Raw genomic sequence first — 21,167 nt, 5'->3', positions numbered from 1 at the left:
GATGCCATAGACGCCCTCCTGCAGGTGCCATAGATGCCCTCCTGCAGATGCCATAGGTGCCCTGCCGAGTCTCTGTGCGGGTCTCGAGTACAGGCAGAGGGCTGCGTGCAACTCGAGAGCAGGTGTGCGTGCATGGCAGGGCAGGGGCACACGTGCTCAGCAGCGTCCTGCAGGTGTGTGCTCACCCTGAGTTGCTCGTTCAGCCCCTCCGTCCACCGGTGATCAGGGCACAGAGCAATGGGATCTCCATGTGTAGATCGTGTCCTGACGTCTCCAGGTGTCATAATTTCAGCTCAGTTGGGCTACACAGTAAATAGGAACAGACCAGTACATGGCGTGGCATGAGTCACCTGTTCAGAGGGGACTGGAGTGTGATGCCAGTGAAGCCTCTCCAGACTGTCCGTCACTCAGGTGAGGAATGTTTCCCCAGGTGCGAGGTGATGCGCCACGAGTAGTGTACGTGTGACTGACAGATGGACGTGTGGGTTCACACACGCGTGGTTGCGGCCAGAGCTGTTGAATATGAACGCTGCACGTGGGGAGGTCGTGGCGCTGTCTGCCCCGGTCACCCTGTCCTCTCTGGAGGTCACTCGCTGTGATGGCCAGAATGCTTCCAAATGTTCAAAAGTTGTTGTCGAAAGTAACTGATGAGGTTGCCCATGTTTAGCAGGGAAAGAAAGAGCTGACCTTCCCCGCATTGTCACTAGCAGGGAAGTTACTGTGTCTGTCGGAACGGGAGACTTCTCGAGACAGGCGCGGAAGTGCTTGTCCTTCGGCATCAGAGGATTTGTGTGCGTTTAGTTAAGTTGTTTGAGAGGCGGGGCTTGCAGGACATCTGGGAGGCGTGGTTATGAGGAGTGGCTGCCGGCCGTGCACGCTGGCCTCTCTCTTCTGTCCCCTCATTGTGTGCATCTTGCCACCCCGTTGTTTTGTGTTGAGTCATTTGGAAGGGAGGCTGGATGCACAGGGAGTAGCAGCCCCTCATGAGCAGAATGTTCTGGGCCTGGACAGAGGATGTGGGTTTGGGGGCGGGGGGAGAAACCCTTCTGGGAATTTTTCAGTCTTTGATTGGATGTATCTTCTGTGTATCTATCTCACTAGGAAAATGAACACTTGAAAAAGTTCCAGGTTACGTGGGAGCTGCACAATAAGCACCTCTTTGAAGATCTGGTCTTTTCGGAGCCACTTCTCCAGAGCAGCCTGCCGGCACTGGTGTCGCAGATCAGGTACTCGGTCTTCACCTGCATGTGTCCTGCTGGCGTGACGGCGTGCTCCTGTCCCTGGGGTGCAGCAGGTGCGCACCTGAATGCCACTGCAGGGGCAGTTCTTGCCAGAAAATTACCGGACTTAGGGGAAAATACAGTTTGGTTGAAAGCTCAAAACCCAAAGAGTGATACGATTGAACTTTAAAATAATAAACCCAGTATCACTGCTACTAAGGTTTAGCATCACAGATTTCTCCTGAATAAGGAAAAGCTGCGGTAAACATAGCAGTTCACTTGACAAGTCCCAGGCTTTGCCAGGTGGCTGTGGTGTGGTCTGTGCTGGGGCACTTGGGGGGCCGGGGGAGGGCTGGTGGTGTTAAGGGGCTCTGGGGCGCTAGGGGAGGTATTAGACACGCTGTCAGGTCTCTCAAGCATTCGCTCCACATCGTGGCTCATGGCTTGGGTTCTTCTTACTGCTGTAGAGCTTCCGTGGGGCTTCATCAGGTGTGCCAAGCCCGGAGTCCCAAGTATAGCCTCAGGTCGCTTGCCCTGGTGAGGGGGAAGGGGAAAGTGCAGCCGGGGGTGTTTGCTCCGAGGTGGCTTGACAAATTGGGCCCCTCCTTGGATCTGCTGTCCCTGTGCTAGAGAGCCAGGTGTGAGCTACCTCAGCCCTGCAGCGGGTCATTTTGTTCCTCATCTGCTTACCACCTGTGAACAGATTCCCAGGCTGTAGACGCATCATAGAACAGCACAGACTGTAGTCATCTTGGTTTAAAGGTCCACACCAAAATATGGTTGGGCCAGATTCGCAAAGAAGGGGAATTATTTTTACGTCAATATATTATTGTTGTAGTTAACTTACACAATAGTCACCTATTTTTTTTTTCTCTTGAAATCCATGTTTCAATCCAGTCTTTGTTTCCTGTATTCCTAACTCCTATTTGAGGGGTCCTAGCTATTCCCACTTCTCACCCTTACCTCCGGAGCAAGAATAACCTTAAAAGCAGCTGGGGAAGGAGGACTGGGGCCAAGGTGGTCAGGACAAAGAGTTACTGGTGTGGCCCGCACCCTGCTTCCAGCAGCTCCCGCACCACTGCCTGCGTCCCGCCCATTCCGACAGCGCCGTTACGTTCCATGGTGGGTGCAGAGAGACATGCGTGTCCTGTACGAGTGTCCATGTCTCCATGAGACGTGAGCGACCCTCATGGAGATTGTGCCCAGTTACGATGCTCAAATCCAGCAAGAGCACTTCTTATAAAAAGACGTGCATCTTGTGTGTGCGTGGGGGGGGGGGGGGTGGGGGTCCTTATAGCAGCATTCCAGGGTATTTAGCCTTGTTTTTTCTTTTTCTGGTGAGCCAGGGAGTTTGATGGGCCTCTCATCAAACCATGGGTGGGTGGCAGAAACCTGAAACGTGTTGTAGAACCCCACTTTTTCCTGTGCCCTGGCTCTGGATTTCTCATCTTGTTCGTTGTGAATGGTGGTCAGTCTCCAAAGATCAGCAGTGGTTTAGAGTCTTCAGTGTTAATCCTGGGGCCAAGCTGCAGAGTTGCTCCCAGGAGCGGGTGAGGGACAGGGTGCATAGAGATGGGGATGGAAGCTGGGGAGAAGGCAAGCAGGGCGTTCCCCAGGAGTCTGGGGCGCCAGAAGGAGCCAGTCCTTCAAGTTCCCCAGGGGACACCTTTGTTGGACCCAAGAACAATTCAGATTTGAACTTCTAGTTTACAGATACCTAGTTAACAACAACTAAAAATTTTGTGACAACCTATATACAAACACTACCCCCTAAAGTGATAACTATGTCTGTGGCACACAAAATCCATAGTTGTGAGTATCTTAACACTGACACTTTGTCTCTGGGCCTGCATTTTGTTTAACTTTATTATAAAGTAAAATACAGATACAGAAAACTACACAAAATAAATGTAAGCTGAATGGATTGATAGCAGGTGAACATCCCTTAGCCCCAGCCCAGCGTGCTCACCTAGCAGCAGGTCCGTCTGCATGTCCCACCGGGCCCAGGAGCCTCGCCCAGAGCTGTCACTCAGTTGTCTTGCACAGCGAGCCTGTGGTTCCCTTTCTTTATTCTCTCTCTCTTTGTTTTTTTTGGCCACACTGTCCGGCATGCGGGATCTTAGCTTCCCGACCAGGGATCAAACGTGTGCTCCCTGCAGTGGAAGCGTGGAGTCTTAGACCACTGGACCGCCAGGGAAATCCCCCGTTCTTTACTCTCTTATTACTCATGTGCATTTCCATAGTCTTGCCTGATTTTTATTTGCTGTCGTTTTTTTTTTCTCTTTTTTTAAATACAAATGATCTACCCAAAGGTTGACTTCATTCAAGGAACTGACTTAATTTAGGAAAGTTATGTCTCTCTGCTTTTTAACAGCTTTATTGAGATAGAATTCACACACCATATAGTTCACTAGTTTAAAGTGTACAATTCAGTAGCATTAATTACATTTATAACGTTGGGCAACTGTCACCACTATTTCCAAAACTTGGATGTCACCCCAGATGGAGACTGTGTCACCGTTAAACACTGACCCCCACTCCTGGCCCCTTTTTCTCCCTGCCTTTTGAGATGCTTTAACATGCAGGCCCCACCCCTATCCACTTTCCCTCACAACTTACCCATTAAGGAACCAGCTCCGTTTGTCGTGTAGCGATGCCAGGGTCTGGGTCCTCCAGCAGGCCACTCACTGTCTGTGCTGCCTGAGAGTTCGTGTGAAACCAGAAGCTCTGTCCGAGTCTGCTTCCATCCCTCTGGCAAGACCAGGAGCCCCGTTGTCTCTCCTTATTTGTTGTGGTGGTTTTAGTAGCTATTGCCCAATTTGGTCTTTATTTTAAGTATATTGATATATTCATTGTTAGGGGAATGTTTAATTAGGCTTGTAAGTAAACGTACCTGAACTGATTTTATCTCATTTTCCTTATCACTTATTGTTTCACATAGACAATATTCATAATAGATATTACCAGCTGTTAACTGTCATGTGTTTGCAGAGTGAATATGTAGGTAGTAACCTGTCTGCTGACCCATTGATGCTGTTGACCCTGAGGACACTTTCTGCAGTCTAGCAGCTCCCTGTTTCCTCTCTGGACTCCAGCCCTGTGCCTACAGCTTGTGCTCTGAGTGCCCCACCACAGAAGTCCCAGGACCCCCGGCTGCTTTGCCCTCCACTGGCTCTAAGTAGAGTCTGCGCGTAGGACAGGAGGGGAGCGGTTCTCACCTCAGGCAGGAGCGGGGGAGAGCATGAGTCCCCTCCGCCTCCACCCCAGTCTTCTGGGTGGCCTAACGGGCAAGGTGGGGTTTGCACGAAGAGTGGAAATCAGCTTGTGACAAGCAGGGTTGCAGAGGCAGGGGTTGAGGAGAAGACTGCTGCCTCGTGGGCTGCCGTGCTCTCAGGCCTGGAGGCACCCACGTGCTGGGTGGAGCCAGGGGGGCCTCGAGAGGCCCTGGATTCTGGGTCTTGAGGACTTCTGTTTCCTGGGGACAGCCTCGGTGTCTGAGCCAGCCCCATCACCGCGTGGGTCGCGTCGTGCCCTTTCCTGGCTCTGGGCTTTCCTGCACAGCTTTTCGGTGACCTTGTTTTCCGCGTGCTCCCTCCTTGAAGTGATGGAGCCGGTGTAGACGGCTTCGGCAAGAATGAGTCCATTCGCACGACGTGCGTCTTTGTGCAGTGGTCACCAGGGTGGAAAGGAAGGTGTCTGCACCCATGGAAAAGTTCTTGTTTTTAAATCACTGTTGTTTATTTTCATTATAAAATTATTAGATTGTCATTGCAATACAATTCTGAAAGCAAAGGAAACCCTGAAGAGGTAGGTAAGGTAGGTACCATAAACAACTGGGTGCTGCTTCCAGATTTTTTCCAGTGTCCACGCCTCCCACACATGTGCATCTTTACACGTGGTGACGTAGTCCTTTCCTCACTTAACATGGGAGCATCTCCATTTCAGAACGTGTGTCTGTAAGTGCATGTGTGTCTGAGTCTGAGTGTGAGCGCATAGGTGTAACTTAGTGTGTGGTTAGAAGGCGTGTCTGGTGTGGTATCACTGATCCCAGCGGGTCACTTCCAGTTCTTTCGTGTGAACAGCAGCGATTATTAAGCCCGCGCGTCATCTTTGTGCTTGTCAGCGATTATAAACGTGGCCTTTGATTTTGAAATTCTGTGTTATGAGGTCTTTATCACCATTGCTTTGGTTCAAATGTTGGCACGTTTAGGTATTAGGAAAAGGAACGGTGTCTGAAGATAACCTGCCTGTGAGCCTGCACCCCTCCCCCACTCCCCTTCTCTCCCCTGCCACCCTCCTCTTGAGAAGCCCAGGTGTTTACCTCTATTTGTGACTTTTGTTTTCTGTTTAGTTTCTCGTCTGCCATCTTGCCATCTTTCTTAGCAAGATACACAGAGTAAATGAAACTATGATCATATTTTTTATTGAACTGAATTTCCTGTTTTTCTTGATTTGGTTTTGTATTTCTCATTAAATGTTTTGTTCTCTCTGTGTCAGTGAATCTCAGTAGGGAAAAACAGTTTACGACCCCACATCCAGTGCACTGAATCTCTGGCCCTTAGTCTTTGTAGAACAGCGTGACTCACCACTCATTTTTTTCTTAGGAGCTGTTGCTTCCTGGAGCGTCTTCTCTAGGCCAGACTCTGTCGTGGGTGCCTGGGCTGTGTGCCTAACTCAGCCCGCACAGCAGCCTCGTGGGGTGTGTGGTGGTGCCCCACTTGCCACCTCGGGAGGGGAGATGATGGCCAGGGTGCTGAAAGGCCTCTCTCCCCAGGCTGGGGACCACGACGCACGACACCTGCAACGAGGACACGTACAGCACCCTGCTGCAGCGGTACCAGCGCTCCGAGGAGGAGCTGCGCGGGGTGGCCGAGGAGTGGCTGGAGTGCCAGAAGAGGATCGACGCCTACGTGGACGAGCAGGTGGGTGTGCACCGCTGGGACGGCCGCAAGGAGCCCGCCGCGAGGCGCCACGTGCCCAGGGGAGGGGTGCGAGCGGGGGCTCCCAGCTGCTGTTGCTCCGGAGGGGACGCCCAGCCATGCCCGCAGGGTCAGCTGCCGGTCAGGTCCCTGCTGGCCTGGGTGCAGCCACAGTCACGGGCACAGGCTGCTGCCCAGACTCGGTGCTGCCGGCGGGGGCCTCTGAGGCCTTTGGAAACGGCTGAACCTTGCCGGGTCAGGACCCGTTTACTGAACGCTGGCCACACGTGAGCTTCAGAGCCCATTCTCCCCCCGTCCCTAAGCATGTCGAGCGGGAGCGCAGACACGAACACACACGGCTGTGCTGGGCAGGTGGTCTGCAGGGGTGGAGGAGGGTGGAAGGCAGGCGCTGCTGTGGGGATGGGGCCCGCGGGCAGGGCTTCCAGCCGGCATCGCGGCCGGCCAGCCCGCCTTTCTAAAGCCCCCAGGAGGGTTGGGCAGGGGAGGCGTTCAGCATGGATCTTTTCCAGGGTACTGCAGGGTGTGCGGAGTAATAAGGGAACAGTGACAGCTCCGTGTTGTACTTTTGAGGCTGTAGGAAAACAGAACCTTGGTTCTGGCGTAAGGCGGGTGCTGGTGCAGAGTCTGCCTGGGATCCTGGGTGCCGCCTGGCCGCTGGCTGTGACGCTTCGTCTCGGCGTTGCCACCTGAGCGTGGTGAGGGATTGGGAAGAAGGAAGGGACTGGCGTGTGCCCACGTCACTGTTCGTTCCAGCCTCACTCCGTGTTTCGTGTGGCAGTTCTCCCTCTGCAGCCTCAGGGACCGTTACTCTAAGTAGTCTCTCATTCAGAAGCTAGGGGAGCGGTTCCGACCATATTCTCCCGCGTGATCCTGGCCTTCCCCTCTGTCAGGTGCGCCTTGGCAACGCGACAGTTCGGCGCTGTTGAGCTGAGCTTGTCTTGGGCAGGTGGCTCTGCCGGCGCCATGCGCTTGGCCTCTTCCACAGTTGCTGCATGTGTAGCACGTGGCCTCGGGAGCCACTCTGTGCCTGGCCCACGCTCCCCGCTGTCCTGGGGCCCCCGGGGCACTCGAATTCTCCAGCTGTGGCTCGTTGCTGACCACTGACACCTCAGCTTCGGCCGCTGTGGGGGCAGGGCTGGCCCCAGGTTGCGTGACTCGCCTGAGGCTGGCAAATGTAGGCACGGGGTCAGGGAGCCGTGCATCCTCCACCTGTGCATCCTCCACCTGGACCTGCAGCCAGCTCGGCCCCTGAGGCCTGTGCAGCCAGGCGGCCGGCAGCTGAGTCACTCCGAGGCAGGGGAGCAGACAGCTCCCTCCCCCCTGACGCCTGCATGTGCACCAGCCCGTTTGCAGGAGTTTCCTGTCCGGGTAGCAGAGGGCACAGGAGCCCGGAGGGGAGACTGCTGCATGGGGACGGGGGCTGTTGCCTGTTCCTCGGGGTGTTCTGGACGCAGGTCCTGCGGAGGACCCTGAGGGGCTTTTGGCGCCAGGCCCTGCCCCAGATTGGTTGTGAGCCTCATTCAGGCCTTTCCCCTCCCTGGGCCTTACTTAGTCTCCCACTTGTGAAATGACAGAATCAGATTAGATGACATTTTGGTTCTGTTTGAGCCTTCGTATTGTATAATTCTGAATCAGTTTTGTGTGTGTGTGGTTACTAAAAAGCAGGACCGCAGTAAACAGTCCCTTGTGTTCTGAGTTGAGCTGCACCGAGCCGGTTACTGGGTTACCTTGAGGAAACCCCACATCAGTTAAGTGCGGTGGTTTATCCAGAGTACAGAGGAGAGGGGAGAATTGGGAGCCCTGGTTTCCCGGGACGTTGGGGCATCAGTTCTCTGTGCAGGAGGGACCTTCAGAAAAAATTCAGAGACTAGACGCCAGCCTCTCCCTGGCTACACTCTCGTCGTCGGGGTCCAAGCTGACGATGGAAGAAGTTTGATGAGCCATCCTTGCTTTAAAAGAACGAGTGATGTGCGAAGGCTTCTCAGGGAGAGAGACGTGTGAGAAACAGGAGCTGGTCGGGGCTGCTTTGTGGGAACCCACGAGGTTACTCCACCTGCTAAGTCTGTCCTGCCGTCTCGGCTTACAGGAAGGGTGGATTGCATCAGGTCACGGAACCCCGGTCCCCAACATTAGGCTGAAGAAAATGCCCCCTGTCCAGCAGACTGAGGATGAGTCTGTCCTTACCAAGGGTTGCTGCTTACACTGGCCTCAGTTTGTCTTCAGGGTCCCTGGACTAGGAGAGGAGGGAGGACACCCTAGAACCTCACAAGCCATGTGCCGCGTCCCCTGAGAACCTTCTGGGTCCATGTGGGCAATAAACTGCTGCAAGGACAACAGCAGACAGCCCATCCAGACGGCTCCCGCATCAGTGTTTGCTGTGGGCCTGGACAGTGACATTGGCAGCTCTGCCTTGGGCCCCTCTGCCACCCCGTTAGTATCTACAGTAGTAACAGACGTGTAGAGAGAAGCTGGGTCCTGGCGAATCAACTGGAGGGCGGATCAGATGCTGAAAGGTTGATGGGCAGCAGTAAACAGACTGTCACTTGGAAGCCTGTGCTGGGGAGGGTCCTAGACAGAGTTCTGGAGTCCAGATGTGAGGGTTGCGCTGTCTGTCCTCAAGGCATCTCCGAACAGGCCAGACCCCAACAGGAAATGGCAGTGCAGCCTCAGGAACTTGGGGCAGCCCCTGTCCTCAGTGCTGTGAGGAGGTCTGGAGAGAGAGGCCTCCAGCCCAGCGATTGAAGTCTGACCCCAGGGAGAAGCACAGGAAGACAGAGCTGCCCTGTGAGAGGAGACGTGCAGAAGTGAATTGACAGCAGTCTTTTTTTAAAAATTATTTATTTTAATATTTATTTATTTTGCTGCACTGGGTCTTAGTTGCAGCAGGCGGGATCCTTAGTTGCGGCTCTCTGGCTCCTTAGTTGTGGTATGTGGGCTTCTTAGTTGTGGCATGTAAACTCTTAGTTGCGGCACGCACGTGGGATCATCTAGTTCCCTGATCAGGGGTCAAACCCGGGCCCCCTGCATTGGGAGCGTGGAGTCTTAACCACTGCACCACCAGGGGAGTCCTGACATCGGAATCTTAGATGTGGCTGGACTAGGTGACCTGTGAGGTCCCCTGCATCTCTGGCCCTGACAGTGGGGCTTGTTGAACTTTGTGTTTGATGCTGAGCGCTACTCGGGGAGTTTGCAGAGTTCCATAGTGGCAGTGGGGAGACGCTCATTCGTGAGTACAAGTGCAAACGAAGGCCTGCGGGCATGTAAGCAGCACTGGTCCTTGTGTCGAGCAGGGGCTCGCCGTCTGTCGCAGAGGAGCCTTCAGTCTGGAGTTGATCTGAAGGGGCTTCCACTGCAGCTGGCGGTTCCTTCTGCAGAGATTGGTGCCATGCGCTAGAGCGGGGGTCTGATTTATCCCTGACTTTTCCATCATGCTGTGTCAGTGTAAGCTTCTGATGATAATCAATAACTTGTGATCTTATTTAGATGATTTCAGAAAAACGGTGTAACTAAAGTGATAATTCAGGTGAAGAGAAAGAAGATAAATGGTGGCTTGCTGTGCAGTGTGCTAAGCACTGTGCTGAGCAGTAATCTCCTTGCTGCGAGGAATATAATAATCAGGAATATGATGCACAGTGTTATCACTGCTCTTGTGATAAAATGGGGGTGTGTAAAAATAGCAACATACATGTTGTTTCTAAAAGGAAAATATGGTCTTAAAAAGTAAGACTGAAAGTGAATTTATTTCTTTAAAAATACTTGTTCTTATAGCTATAAATGTTTACATTAAAAAAGAAAGATCTCGAATCAACAACCTAACTTTGCAACTTGTAGAAAGAAAAAAAAGATAAACTAAATCCAAAGCTAGCAGGAGGAAGGAAATAATAAAGATTAGAGCAGAGGTAAACAAAGACAGAGAATAGAAAAACAGAAGAGAGAATCAGTGAAACCAGAAGTTGGTTCTTCAAGAAGAACAGCAAAATTGGCAGACCTTTAGCTTATGGACTAAGAGAAAAAGAAAAAAGACTGAAATTACTAAAATCGGAAATGAAGTAGGGACATTACTACCAGTCCTACAGAAATGAAAAGAATTACCAGAGAGTACTATGAACCATTGTACACCAACAAATTGGATAACCTAGATGAAATGGACAAATTCCTAGAAACAAAGAACCAACCAAGACTAAATTATGAAGAAATAGAGGATCTGAATAGTTACTAGTAACTAGTAACTTATAACTAGTAAGGAGATTGAATCAGTAATCAAAAATCTCCCAACAAAGAAAAGTTCAGGACCCAATGGCTTCAAAGGTGAATTCTAGCAAACATTTAAAGAAGAATTAATACCCATCCTTCTCAGACTTTTCCAGAAAACTGAAGGGGAGGGAACACTTCCTAACTCATTCTATGAGGCCAGCCTAAGCCTGATACCAAAGCCAAAGACACTACAAGAAAAGAAAACGACGGACCAGTGAGCGTCCTTTATGAATATTGATGCAGAAATCCTTAACAAAACACTAGCAAGCAGAAGCCAGCATATTTAACGGATTATACACCATGATCAAGCAGGATTTATTCCTGGAATGCAAAGGTGTTTCAAGGTATGAAAATTGATTAATATAACATACCACATCAACAAGGAAAAACCACATGATCATCTTAGTTGATGCAGCAAAAGCATTTGACAAAATTCACCATCGTTCATGATTAAAAACACTCAACAAAATGGGAATAGAAGGAAACTACCTCCATATAATAAAAGCCACAAATATAAAAAACCTGTAGCAAACATCATCCTCAATAATGAAAGATTAAAGTCCAAAAGGGAGGGGATATCTGTATATGTATGGCTGATTCATTTTGTTGTGCAGTGGAGGCTAACACAACATTGTAAAGCAACCATACTCCAATAAAAATTAATTTTAAAAGAAGTGAAAGATTAAAAGAAAGCCTTTAATCCTCTGAGATCCGGAACAAGGCAAGGATGCTTGCTTTCACCACTTCTATTCAACATAGTACTAGAAAATCTAGCCACAGCAGTTAGGCAAGAAAAAGATATAAAAGGCATTTAAATTGGAAAGGAAGAGTAAAACGGTCTCTGCAAATGATGTGATCTTATATGTAGAAAATCCTAACGACTCTGCAAAAAAAAAAAAAAAACTGTTAGAATTTAAAAACTGTAAGTGAATTCAGCAAAGTAGCAGGATACAGAGTGCACACACAAAAATTAGTTGCATTTGTACAAACAAACAGTGAACAATCTGAAAAGGAAATTATGAAAACAGTTTTATTTACAGTGGCATTGAAAAGAGTAAAATACTTAGGAATTAACTTACTCAAGGAGGTGGAGGACTTGTACAGTGAGAACTACAAAACATTGCTGAAAGAAAATAAAGAGGGCATCAATAAATGGAGGCACATTCCTGTGTTCCGGGATTGGACCCCTTAATACTGTGGAAACGTCAGGAGTACCCAAAGTGGTCTACACATTCAGTGCAATCTCTATCAGAATCCCAGTGATGTTTTTTGAAGAATAGAGAAACCCACCCTAAAATTCATACGGCATCTCAAGGAACTCAGAATTGCCAGAACAGTCTTGGGGAAAAAAAGCGCAAAACTGGAGGCTCACACTTTTGATTTGAAAGCTTACTACAAAGCCACAGTGATCAAAGCGGCGTGGTATTGGCATAAAGACAGGCATACAGACCAGTGGATAACAGTAGAAAGCCCAGAAACAAACCCTTGCGTATATGGTCAGGTGATTTTTGACAAGGGTGCCAAGACCCTTCGATGGGGAAAAGACAGTCTTTTCAACAAATGGTGCTGGGAAAATTGGGTATCCACCTGCAAAAGAATGAAGTTGTACCCTTATCTAATACCATATGGAAAAGGGAACTCAAAGTGAATCAGGGACCTGCGTGGAAGACCTAAAAACGTGGAAGAACCTTAAACACATTACTCTAAGTGAAATAAGCCAGACACACAAAAAGACATCCTGTCTGATCCCACTCACCTGAGGTCCCTAGAGTAGGCAAATCCATAGAGACAGAGAGTAGGAGGGTGGGTGCCGGGGGCCAGGGGAGGCGGGCGGTTATTGTTTAACGGGGACTGCGTTTCACTTTTGCAAGATGAAGAGAGAGGGGATACCACTGAAATGGTTCAGATGGTTTATTTTAGGTTACACGTATTTTACAAGGAAAAAAAAGAAAGCATTCTCTGTCTTTTCACAGTGGAAAGCCATCCTCTTTCATTAAAGCAACCCAAAGGTGCATTCTTATTCTCATTCACCTGTCAAGGAACTACGATGCCATTAATACCAGTTAGGGAAATCGAGCAATTTTAGTTGCATCCAGAGGGTACCAGTCATTCTAGAATCCTTGGAATGGATATCAGTCTCTTCTAATCAAGCAGCATTTTAGAAACTACATAGTAATTCAACACTGCAAAATGTTGCACATCTGTAAAATAATTAGTATTCACAAATAAGTATGGCCATGGGGAGACAGTTGACAGCTTTGAAATCCGTTGTTCTTGTTTGCTTTTAAAGATTTATCCTTTGTTTGTTGTGTGACGCATATATAAGCCTACAGGTACCGAAATGTTCCACAAAATTAATCCCAGAGGCTGCGAAGAGAAGGTCAAAGAGGAGGTTTCTATTGATTATATTTATCAAACAACTCTGTACTGAGCTCTGTAATAAGATAAAGAAATGATTACTTTTTCGAATGTTTAGCTCATTTTAAATCATTTTTAAAATTTGCAACAGTAATAGTTACTCACGAAAGAAAAATGTTTCTCCTGAAAACTGCAGACCCACGTTACGTAAAGGGAGAATTAGCACCAATATTGAATCTTCCCATTCAAAACTATGGTATATATCTCCTTTTTTAGGTTGTCTTTTATAGCCTATATTATGGTCTTATAGTTTGTACATTTCTTACTGAATTTATATGTAGGTGTTTCACAGTTTTAGGGACTATCACGAGTGGCATCTTAGATGGTGGAATACATTTTCTAAGGAGTTATTGCTGGTCCTTATAGGCGAGCTGAGTTCTGCTTTGTGTCCAGTCATCCCACCGTGTCATCATCTCTCAAATAGTTCTGGAATTGATTGCTTTGAGTTTTCTAGGAGACCATGACATCGTTTACAAATAATAATAGTTTTGTCTTATCCTCTTTATTAGCATTTGAACTTTGTGTTTTGTTTTTTCACTTCAGCTAGAATCTTCAAAGCGTCATGAGTAAGAGTGTTACTAGCAGCAGCATCCTTGTTCAGTTCCTGGCTTTTGTGGAACGCTTTGGAGGTTTCACATTAAGTCTGATGCTTGCCATACAAATTTTTGATACTTTTTAGCAAATTAAAGAGCCCTTCCCTGGCGGCGCAGTGGTTAAGTATCTGCCTGCCAATGCAGGGGACACAGGTTCGAGCCCCAGTCTGGGAAGATCCCACATGCCGCGGAGTAACTAAGCCCGTGCGCCACAACTACTGAGCCTGCGTTCTAGAGCCCACGCGCCACAACTGCTGAGCCCGCGTGCCACAACTACTGAAGCCCGTGCGTCTAGAGCCCGTGCTGTGCAACGAGAAGCCGCCGCAATGAGAAGTCTGCGCACCGAAACGAAGAGTAGCCCCTGCTCGCTGTAACTAGGAAAGCCTTTGTGCAGCAGTGAAGTCCCAATGCAGCTAAAAATAAATTAATTAATTAAAAAAAAATTTTTTAAAGCAGGAATAGACATTAAGTTTGTATGTTTTTTCTCTTTTTATGTGTTTTTGTATGAATTAGATTAGGCTTCCTAATTTTGAAACATCCTTGCATTCCTGGAATTAAACCCTACTAGATTATAATATATTATTCTTTAATCCATTATTAGGCATTTTATTTAGGATTTTTATATCTGTATTCTGAGGTATTACTGAGTTTTCATCTTTGAGGTCTTGTTTGTTTTGTATAAAGGATAATTATGCTAATCTCACAGAATGAATTGAGAACTTTCCATGTTTTTCCAGTTTTTAGGAATAGTTCAACTTTCCTAATCTACAAAGGGTTTGCATAGACCCTACCATGAAACTCTGGGGCCTGGTTCATTTTTGCAGGGGAAGGAACAAGGACTCAGTATCTTTTACTGCCTTTTCAGTACACATTGTGTTCATGAACCTACTTCTTAAGTGAGTTTTACAAATTGATATTTGCCTGGGTAATTATCCACATCATTCATATAAAGGGGTGGGCTTAAGCTTGTGCTTACAGGGCAGCTGATGAAAATGGGTGCGTGATGGCTACAGGAGAATTCCCCTGCCTCTAACTTCGCACTGTAATGAGAGCACTTGCTCCCCTAAAAGGAGTGCCCCTGGCGTCCCAGCTGTGCCCACAGCCTGCCCTCTGAGCTGTCCAGCGTCGAGAGAGGCCAGGAGTCTAGACTGTTAGGTGAAATCTCAAAGGCTTTTTCACGTTGGCTCAGCTTGTAAAACACGTTGTGCAGGGCCGACAAGATAGCCACGAGCCTCCTGTTGGCAGCTGCTCTTGTATGTGGAAGGCGTGAATTGCACAGGGGTTTTCTCTTGTGGTTTTAGAAAATCTTTGTATGTGTCCGTGCCCCTTCTCACTCCCGCTATTTTGTTGTTCCTTTTCTTCCCTTGTTCGGCCTGGGAGGAAGTTCAGAGAACCAACTTGTGGGTTTGTTGATCACATTTACTTCTTGGTTTTCCAACTTTCAGCTTTTACCTTTAATTGCTTATCAGTTGATTTCTTGTTTCATTTTGTTTGGGCTTCTTACATTGAACGCATACTTTTCAGGCTTTTTTTGTTGTTCTGTTCTCTCATAAACGCCACTAAACTGTACATTTTCTTCTGCATCTTGGGCTCATCTTATAAAATTTGATTTGTGGGGCTTTCCTTGTCAGTTATTTCTAAACAGACTGTAATTTCAACTTTGGTTTCTTCTCTGATACTTTTAAACTATTAAAAAATTTTAAGTGCATGAATTTGATTTTATTAAGTTACTCTTGTTTTATTTTGGAGGGTTTAACGGGCAGTTTTTTGTTTGTTTGTTTGTTTTAATTTGAAGATGTAATAGGCTGTTTATTAGGTGGTCTGGGAGTCGAGCAGCATTCCGTCCAGCAGCTGGGAGCGCTGCTGGTTGTAGTATGTCCTTCCCTGTAGGACTGAATATACGCCCTTTTCCGTTTTTTTTTCTTCTAATAATTTTGAAGATACGTATCCCATATCCTTTCAGTGGTTAATTTACAAGAATACATTTATATAAACACCAAGATTTAATCATTTCGTAGCCTCCTCCTTCAAATAAGGCAGTGCCTTGAGCCCATTCTTAATTCCCTATTCCCCTCAATTTCTTTTTCGTTGTGGGAAAATCTACGTTACTCAAAATTTACTACCTTAACCGTTTCTAAGTCTACAGTTCATTCATACTGAGTGCGCTCACATTGCTGTGACCGTCACCGCTGTTCAGCTCCAGAGCTCTCTCATCTTCACAAGCTGAAGCTCGTGCTTAAACGGCGGCCCCCGCCCCTCCCTGCGCAGCCCCTGGTGCCTGCTGTGGCGCTCAGGGCGACCTCCCCAGGGCTCACGCTTCACGTGCAGGGCCCCTCGCGGTTGTTCAGTGAACTGTGACTGTCCACTCACCGTATTGACAGATCCACCTCTGATACGTTAATTTCTCTTTAAAATCTGAACTCCTCGCTGTGTTTTTCATGCAAGAAAAGTATTTGCGATGATTTTGAGCGAGTCACGTGAGGCGCAGAGATCGAGTATAAGGTAGCGTTCCTGTAGTGCTGTGGCTTCTGTCCGCAGACGCGGTCTCTTGTATGTATCGTTTTAAAAGTCTCCCCTTGAAAATGTCCGGGGTAGCTCTTGCTGGTACTAAGACTTTTTGTTTTTTACATCCCCCATGAATTAGATGACAATGAAAACCAAACAGCGCATGCTAACAGAAGACTGGGAGCTTTTTAAACAAAGGCGATTCATGGAAGAGCAGGTGAGGCTGTGGGCCGGAGGGGCGGTTCACAGGAATGGGAATTGCTCCCTGCGGGTGGACGGCTCCAAAAGACCGGCGCTTCAGCACCGCACTGCATGTTCTGCTCACTGTGCGTGGCAGTGGTGTAAACTGGTTTTCCTTCCGACTTCCTTCTCTCCTGTATCCCTCAGGGGACACCCGCGTTTACAGAGCCACCCGCTCGGGCCACAGCCACCCCTGAGTCCCCACGGACTCCTCCTAGGCGGGTGGCGTGTCCCCAGTTTACTCGCCAGGGTGCATACAGTGAAGTCGCAGGGCTGAAACTTGGTGCGCGCCACGTGTGCCAGGGGCCATGCCTTCGCCGTGGCTGCTGGCGGCCCCAGCGCACCCCTTCCTCCAGCGGCTCTTCCCCCCACCCCTCTGCCTGCCGCTTTGGCAGAACTCGCGGGGGCTGCGGTGTGGTGGTCTCAGGGCATTGGACTTCACTGGGAAACTTGCTTCCCGTGCATGTGCTGGCTTCTCTCCCAGTTAGTCTCCCTTGCCGGGCGTGCTCCCTTGGCCTTCCCTAGGTGTCGGTGGCCCCAGCCTCGCCCGCACCCGTGGTCTCCTCTGGGCTCCACAGGTAGACAGAGGGCAGCCGTGCTCCGCTCGCTTACCTGTGTGGCTTCTGTCCTGTCCCATGGCTCTTCTGGCCACCACCCATCCCATTGCCCAAGCCAGTCCACAGGCTCCTTCTCTAAAATCCAGAGGCTCGCCCGCTCGAGTGGAGGTTGAGGGGCCGCTTCCTAGGTGGTTCCCGGGTCCCCCCTCCTCCATGCTCCACTGGTGTCCTCTCCAGCTGGCCTTCCTCACTGCTGCGTTCCTTCCCACCCGCCCACTGCCGCCTTCGTGCTGACTGTCCAGCTTCCATCGTGCCTCATAAGCGTCCGTGTAACTCGTGGGCGCTGGGTGCCACAGCTCTGTGTGCACAGGCCCGATGGCGGGGAGGCTGTTCCCGAGACGCACCCCTGCTCAGCCCAGGCTCAGCAGCGGCCAAGGGTCTCGTGAGGGGATGCCCGGCTCAGTGCTCTTCGCTGGCCCGCACGCCCTCCTTGCCTCTGATGGGATCACCAGACTGCACCTGGGCCTTGCTGAGGCTTGGCACCTGCCGAGCAGCTCCCCCACCCCTCCAGCATGCTGAGCAGGTCTCCCAGGGCACCTTCTACGTCACGGTCTTCAAATTTGGTTTCTTGCCTGTCCCCTCTTCCAGAATCTAAGCTCCTTGAGGGCAGTGATTATCCCTATGTTCCCGGTACCTAGCAAGTACCAAGCCCACGGCAGATTCAGGGTAAAGGCTGGGTGTCTGCTGTGAGGGACGCTGCGGCGTGTTTGCTGGTGAGGAAGCCTGTTAGGGGTTACTGGTCCCTGGCCTGTGTCCGGGCCTCTCCCAGCCCCACGGCTGTGTGCCTCACACATCTGCGGCCCCTTTTCCTGGCCCTGCCCCACCTTAGGAAGCTGTGGTCATTGGTTCTGAGTGTGACACACACTGCCACAATTACTGGAAAATATAAGCTGTGTCACGGGGCGGCGCGTCTTGCAAAACTAACCCGTTGTCTCGTGATTTCCTCCAGTTGACGAACAAGAAGGCCGTCGCTGGCGAGAACAGCTTCACGGACACCATGAGGCACGTGCTGTCGTCGCGACTGAGCATGCCCGACTGCCCCAACTGCAACTACAGGAGGAGGTGAGCCTGCGTGTGCGCGCAGCGGGCCTGCGGGACCCTCGCTGACCCCACAGAGGGCCGGCACCAACCTCTAAAGAGCACGGTCTGCCCTTCTCTGTTGGCTGTCTCGGTAACTGTCCTTAATTCCCAATCAGATGTGCTTGCGATGACTGCAGCCTCTCACACATCCTCACTTGTGGTATCATGGACCCCCCCGTCACTGGCGACATCCACATTCACCAGCTACCACTCCAGGTGGACTCTGCTCCCGACTATCTCTCTGAGATGCGCCCACCTAGCGTGTCATCAGCAAGCTCAGGGTCAGGTTCCAGCTCTCCCATTACAGTTCAGCAACATCCCAGACTCATCCTCACAGACAATGGCTCTGCACCAACTTTGTAAGTCGTGACTTTGTCATAAGGTTTCAGAAATTTAACTAATCCAATGATGAGAAATAGAGACAGTAATGTCTGCAGAAGTATGGATAGCATTATAGTGCTTTTCAAGAAAAAGGACCCTTCATTCTTTTAAATAGATTTTAAAACATGGAATCAGTAAGCCCAAACTTTGACACTGTTTCATGACCTGCCTAAAAGAAGGTGAATGAATAACTGCAGTAAGGCAAACAAACACATGCTGGTCTGCAGGGAAGTGTTTCCCAGCGCCGGCCTGGCCCACGCTCACTGAATCACGGGGGGCCAGCCCGCTGCTCATTCCGCCTCATCATCAGCCCAGCATCCATGCTTGTTCCATGTCTTGCTAAGAACTCAGATTATCACTTTAGCACGTGACTGAAAGGTTCTGTTCTCCGTGTTCCCACATTACCTAGAAGGATGTTTTGTACAAGCGAGGTGGCTGTGCAGCTGTCGCCAGTTCACAGGGAGGGGAGTGGGCCCATGTTTCTTCGGACTTGTGGCCGTGTCTCGTGTTGAGGCTACCTGCTCTAGCTTCTGGACAGGCTGCACGCGGGTATACGTTTGAAGAAATAAAACATGCCTTCTGCATGTCACAGTGTGTGTGGGTGCCGGGAACCCTGTGGAGGTGACCGGCCCCCCGGCCATGGCTCCCAGTGGAGGGATGGTGCCCCGCATTTCTCAGACTTCTCGCTTCCCCCGTCTGGATTTCGCACGGTGACTCTGAGGCTTTCCTTCGGAGTCTTTCAATTCTCAATATGGATTTGGTCTCAAACACAGAAGAATAGTAAAGGGATTGGCCTGAGCACCCCGTGACTCCTTTCACTGAACTCAAGGTGCTTCATAGCTGTAGAAGCCCTGTGCTCTCGGAGCCGGTGCAGAGTGTTGAGGGCTTCACAGCCAGCTGCCAGCTAGCTCATCACAGGAGCATCCCACAGTTCAGCGTGTGCAGTCGAATAAGAACTTACATTGGAAGAGTTTGCCCCGCTCCTGTGTCCTGGCGGCTGGCGCCAGCCGTGGTCTCCCATGCTGCGTTGAGTGGCGGAGCCGGGGCCATGTGCGGATGCTCTGGGCATCTGGCCGCCAGCACCTTGTGATCCGTGTCTTCCCGGTAGACACTCTGTGATCCAAGGAGCTCCATGTGGCCGCTGGTTCGTGTTGTCTCTCGTGGTGCCGCTTCTAAGTTGGTGAAATAGAAGCGTGGCGGTTTAGTCGCTGGGCTGCAGTGCTGTCTGGACTTCACGGGTTCTGGGGTCACCTCCATTGCATGGAGCACGTGGCTTAGTTCCTTCATCTCTGCACCTTGGCTTCCTCCTCTGGGTCGTGGTGATGCTAACACCTCAGGAGCAGGTGTGGGTGCAGCCCAGGGCAAAGCCTGCTGTTACCTCAGGTGCAGTGGGACCCCAGGAGGCCTGCTGGGCACTGTCCGTGCTTGCTGTGATGAGCTCCGGATGATAGCACATTGTAGTCTATTGACTCTTGTCTTCCTAAAAGTGGAAAAGAACCTGAGTTTGGCAATTCTGGACACTCTTCCCTAAAGCCAAAAGGTCTCCAGTTCTTAGGCTTGTTCCTTCTGGAGGCCATTGAGTGTTGAGGCTCCAGGCGGGCGCGGTGGCATGTTTACGTGGACCCGTGGGGTGTCCGTTTACAGTCGTGCCTTGAACCGTGCACACTGAGCCAGGAGCTCTGCGCCAGCTCTTTCCATGTACCAGAAAGTCATACGTTTTAAGTGGTCTTCATAGGCTCTAGCCTTGAAGTCTTCTTACTTTTTTTTGGTAGATATTCCATTTGCCCATCGCTTGGATGTCTTGCTAAAGCTGGTAATTAAGATTATGACTGGACTTGGCCACAGCTGGCCTTGTAGTGAAAAATCTTGTAGTATTTTGTCACATAAGTGCCTTTAATGTTTTGTTCAGCTGGCTGTGTCTGAAATTTTGGCGGTTATAAAAACAAACGGTAAAGACCTACGGTTGTTCTCCGTACCCCTTTAATTAGAATCAAAAATTGTGTCTGCTTGGAAATGGCGGAGAGAACAGTTGTACACCAGGGCACTTCAACTTGAATAGATGTGCAACATCAATTAATCTGATTAAATTTTGTGGTTTCCTTAATGTTTCTCCTTCTGGAGTCTTGTTTTCCGTTCTTCCAAATAGCACAAATGGTAATCTTCCAGGCGTTTCCTCGTGCGTTCAGGTTACGAGGAGATGCTGAGGGGCATGCGTGGCACTCAGTGCAGCACTCCTGTGAACGAGCGCGGTGTCTGCTTGGCGGGTGGTGCGTTCGCTGTGCTCGCGGAGAGCGGCCCCCTGGTGACGTCTCTGCTCTCTCAGTTGTAGTGACGATGAAGATGTTGCGCCGTTGTCAGCTAAGTTTGCTGATATTTATCCGCTGAGTAACTATGATGATGCCGAGGTGGTGGCCAGCATGAATGGAATCCACGGTGAACTGAACGGTGGCGGGGAAAACATGGCCCTGAAGGACGAGGTATGGGCATGCGTCTTCATAGTGACAGTAAGTGACATCAGACGGTGTCTGGTGTGTCAGTTGCCTCCATTCTTCTGTTTCAAAAAGTGTAAATTACAAAGGGTTGTTTTTAAAGTCCCCTCAGGTAAGCAGTACCAGCAGTAGTTCTTCAGAGGCTGATGACGAGGAGGCAGACGGCGAAAGTAGTGGGGAGCCCCCGGGAGCCCCGAAGGAAGACACAGCTCTAGGAGACGGGAGCCCTGGGAAGGAGGAAAGTAAAGTGGACAGTCCACCCCCGTCTTACTCAACTCAGCAGGTATGATTTTATTTTTTCGAACTTTGTTTTGCCAGAGGTCTCTTTTCTGCCTCTGGTTTCTCTAAACATGAGCGTTATTGAACACAGAATTATTTTATTTCGAAAAACTTCTGAAGATTAGGCCTGGAGAGAGTCGAGGCATCCTTG

The 21,167-nt window shown here is 49.8% G+C and overlaps 1 protein-coding gene across 12 annotated transcripts in view; it reads left to right on the top strand.

Annotated features, from left to right (window-relative positions):
• The window catches only part of FAM193A (family with sequence similarity 193 member A), a 174,610-nt gene that overhangs the window by 107,549 nt on the left and 45,894 nt on the right, over nt 1-21,167 (top strand). For 7 of the 12 annotated variants that reach the window (XM_027103894.1, XM_027103891.1, XM_027103892.1 and 4 more), the window contains exons 6-13: nt 1,102-1,226; nt 2,190-2,342; nt 5,995-6,142; nt 16,070-16,147; nt 17,737-17,849; nt 17,984-18,226; nt 20,572-20,752; nt 20,841-21,020. In XM_027103894.1, coding sequence (XP_026959695.1) covers nt 1,102-1,226; nt 2,190-2,342; nt 5,995-6,142; nt 16,070-16,147; nt 17,737-17,849; nt 17,984-18,226; nt 20,572-20,752; nt 20,841-21,020 — 1,221 coding nt within the window. The remainder of the gene's footprint in view (nt 1-1,101; nt 1,227-2,189; nt 2,343-5,994; nt 6,143-16,069; nt 16,148-17,736; nt 17,850-17,983; nt 18,227-20,571; nt 20,753-20,840; nt 21,021-21,167) is intronic. The other 5 variants (XM_027103899.1, XM_027103897.1, XM_027103895.1 and 2 more) reach the window with 4 other exon arrangements.

This window comes from Aethalodelphis obliquidens, unplaced genomic scaffold (genome assembly GCF_003676395.1).
Source record: "Aethalodelphis obliquidens isolate GAN/ISIS:26980383/991018 unplaced genomic scaffold, ASM367639v1 scaffold6, whole genome shotgun sequence".
Lineage (NCBI taxonomy): Eukaryota > Metazoa > Chordata > Mammalia > Artiodactyla > Delphinidae > Aethalodelphis > Aethalodelphis obliquidens.
The sequence above is the reverse complement of the archived record's forward strand: the minus strand, read 5'-3'. Positions and strand labels throughout refer to the sequence as shown.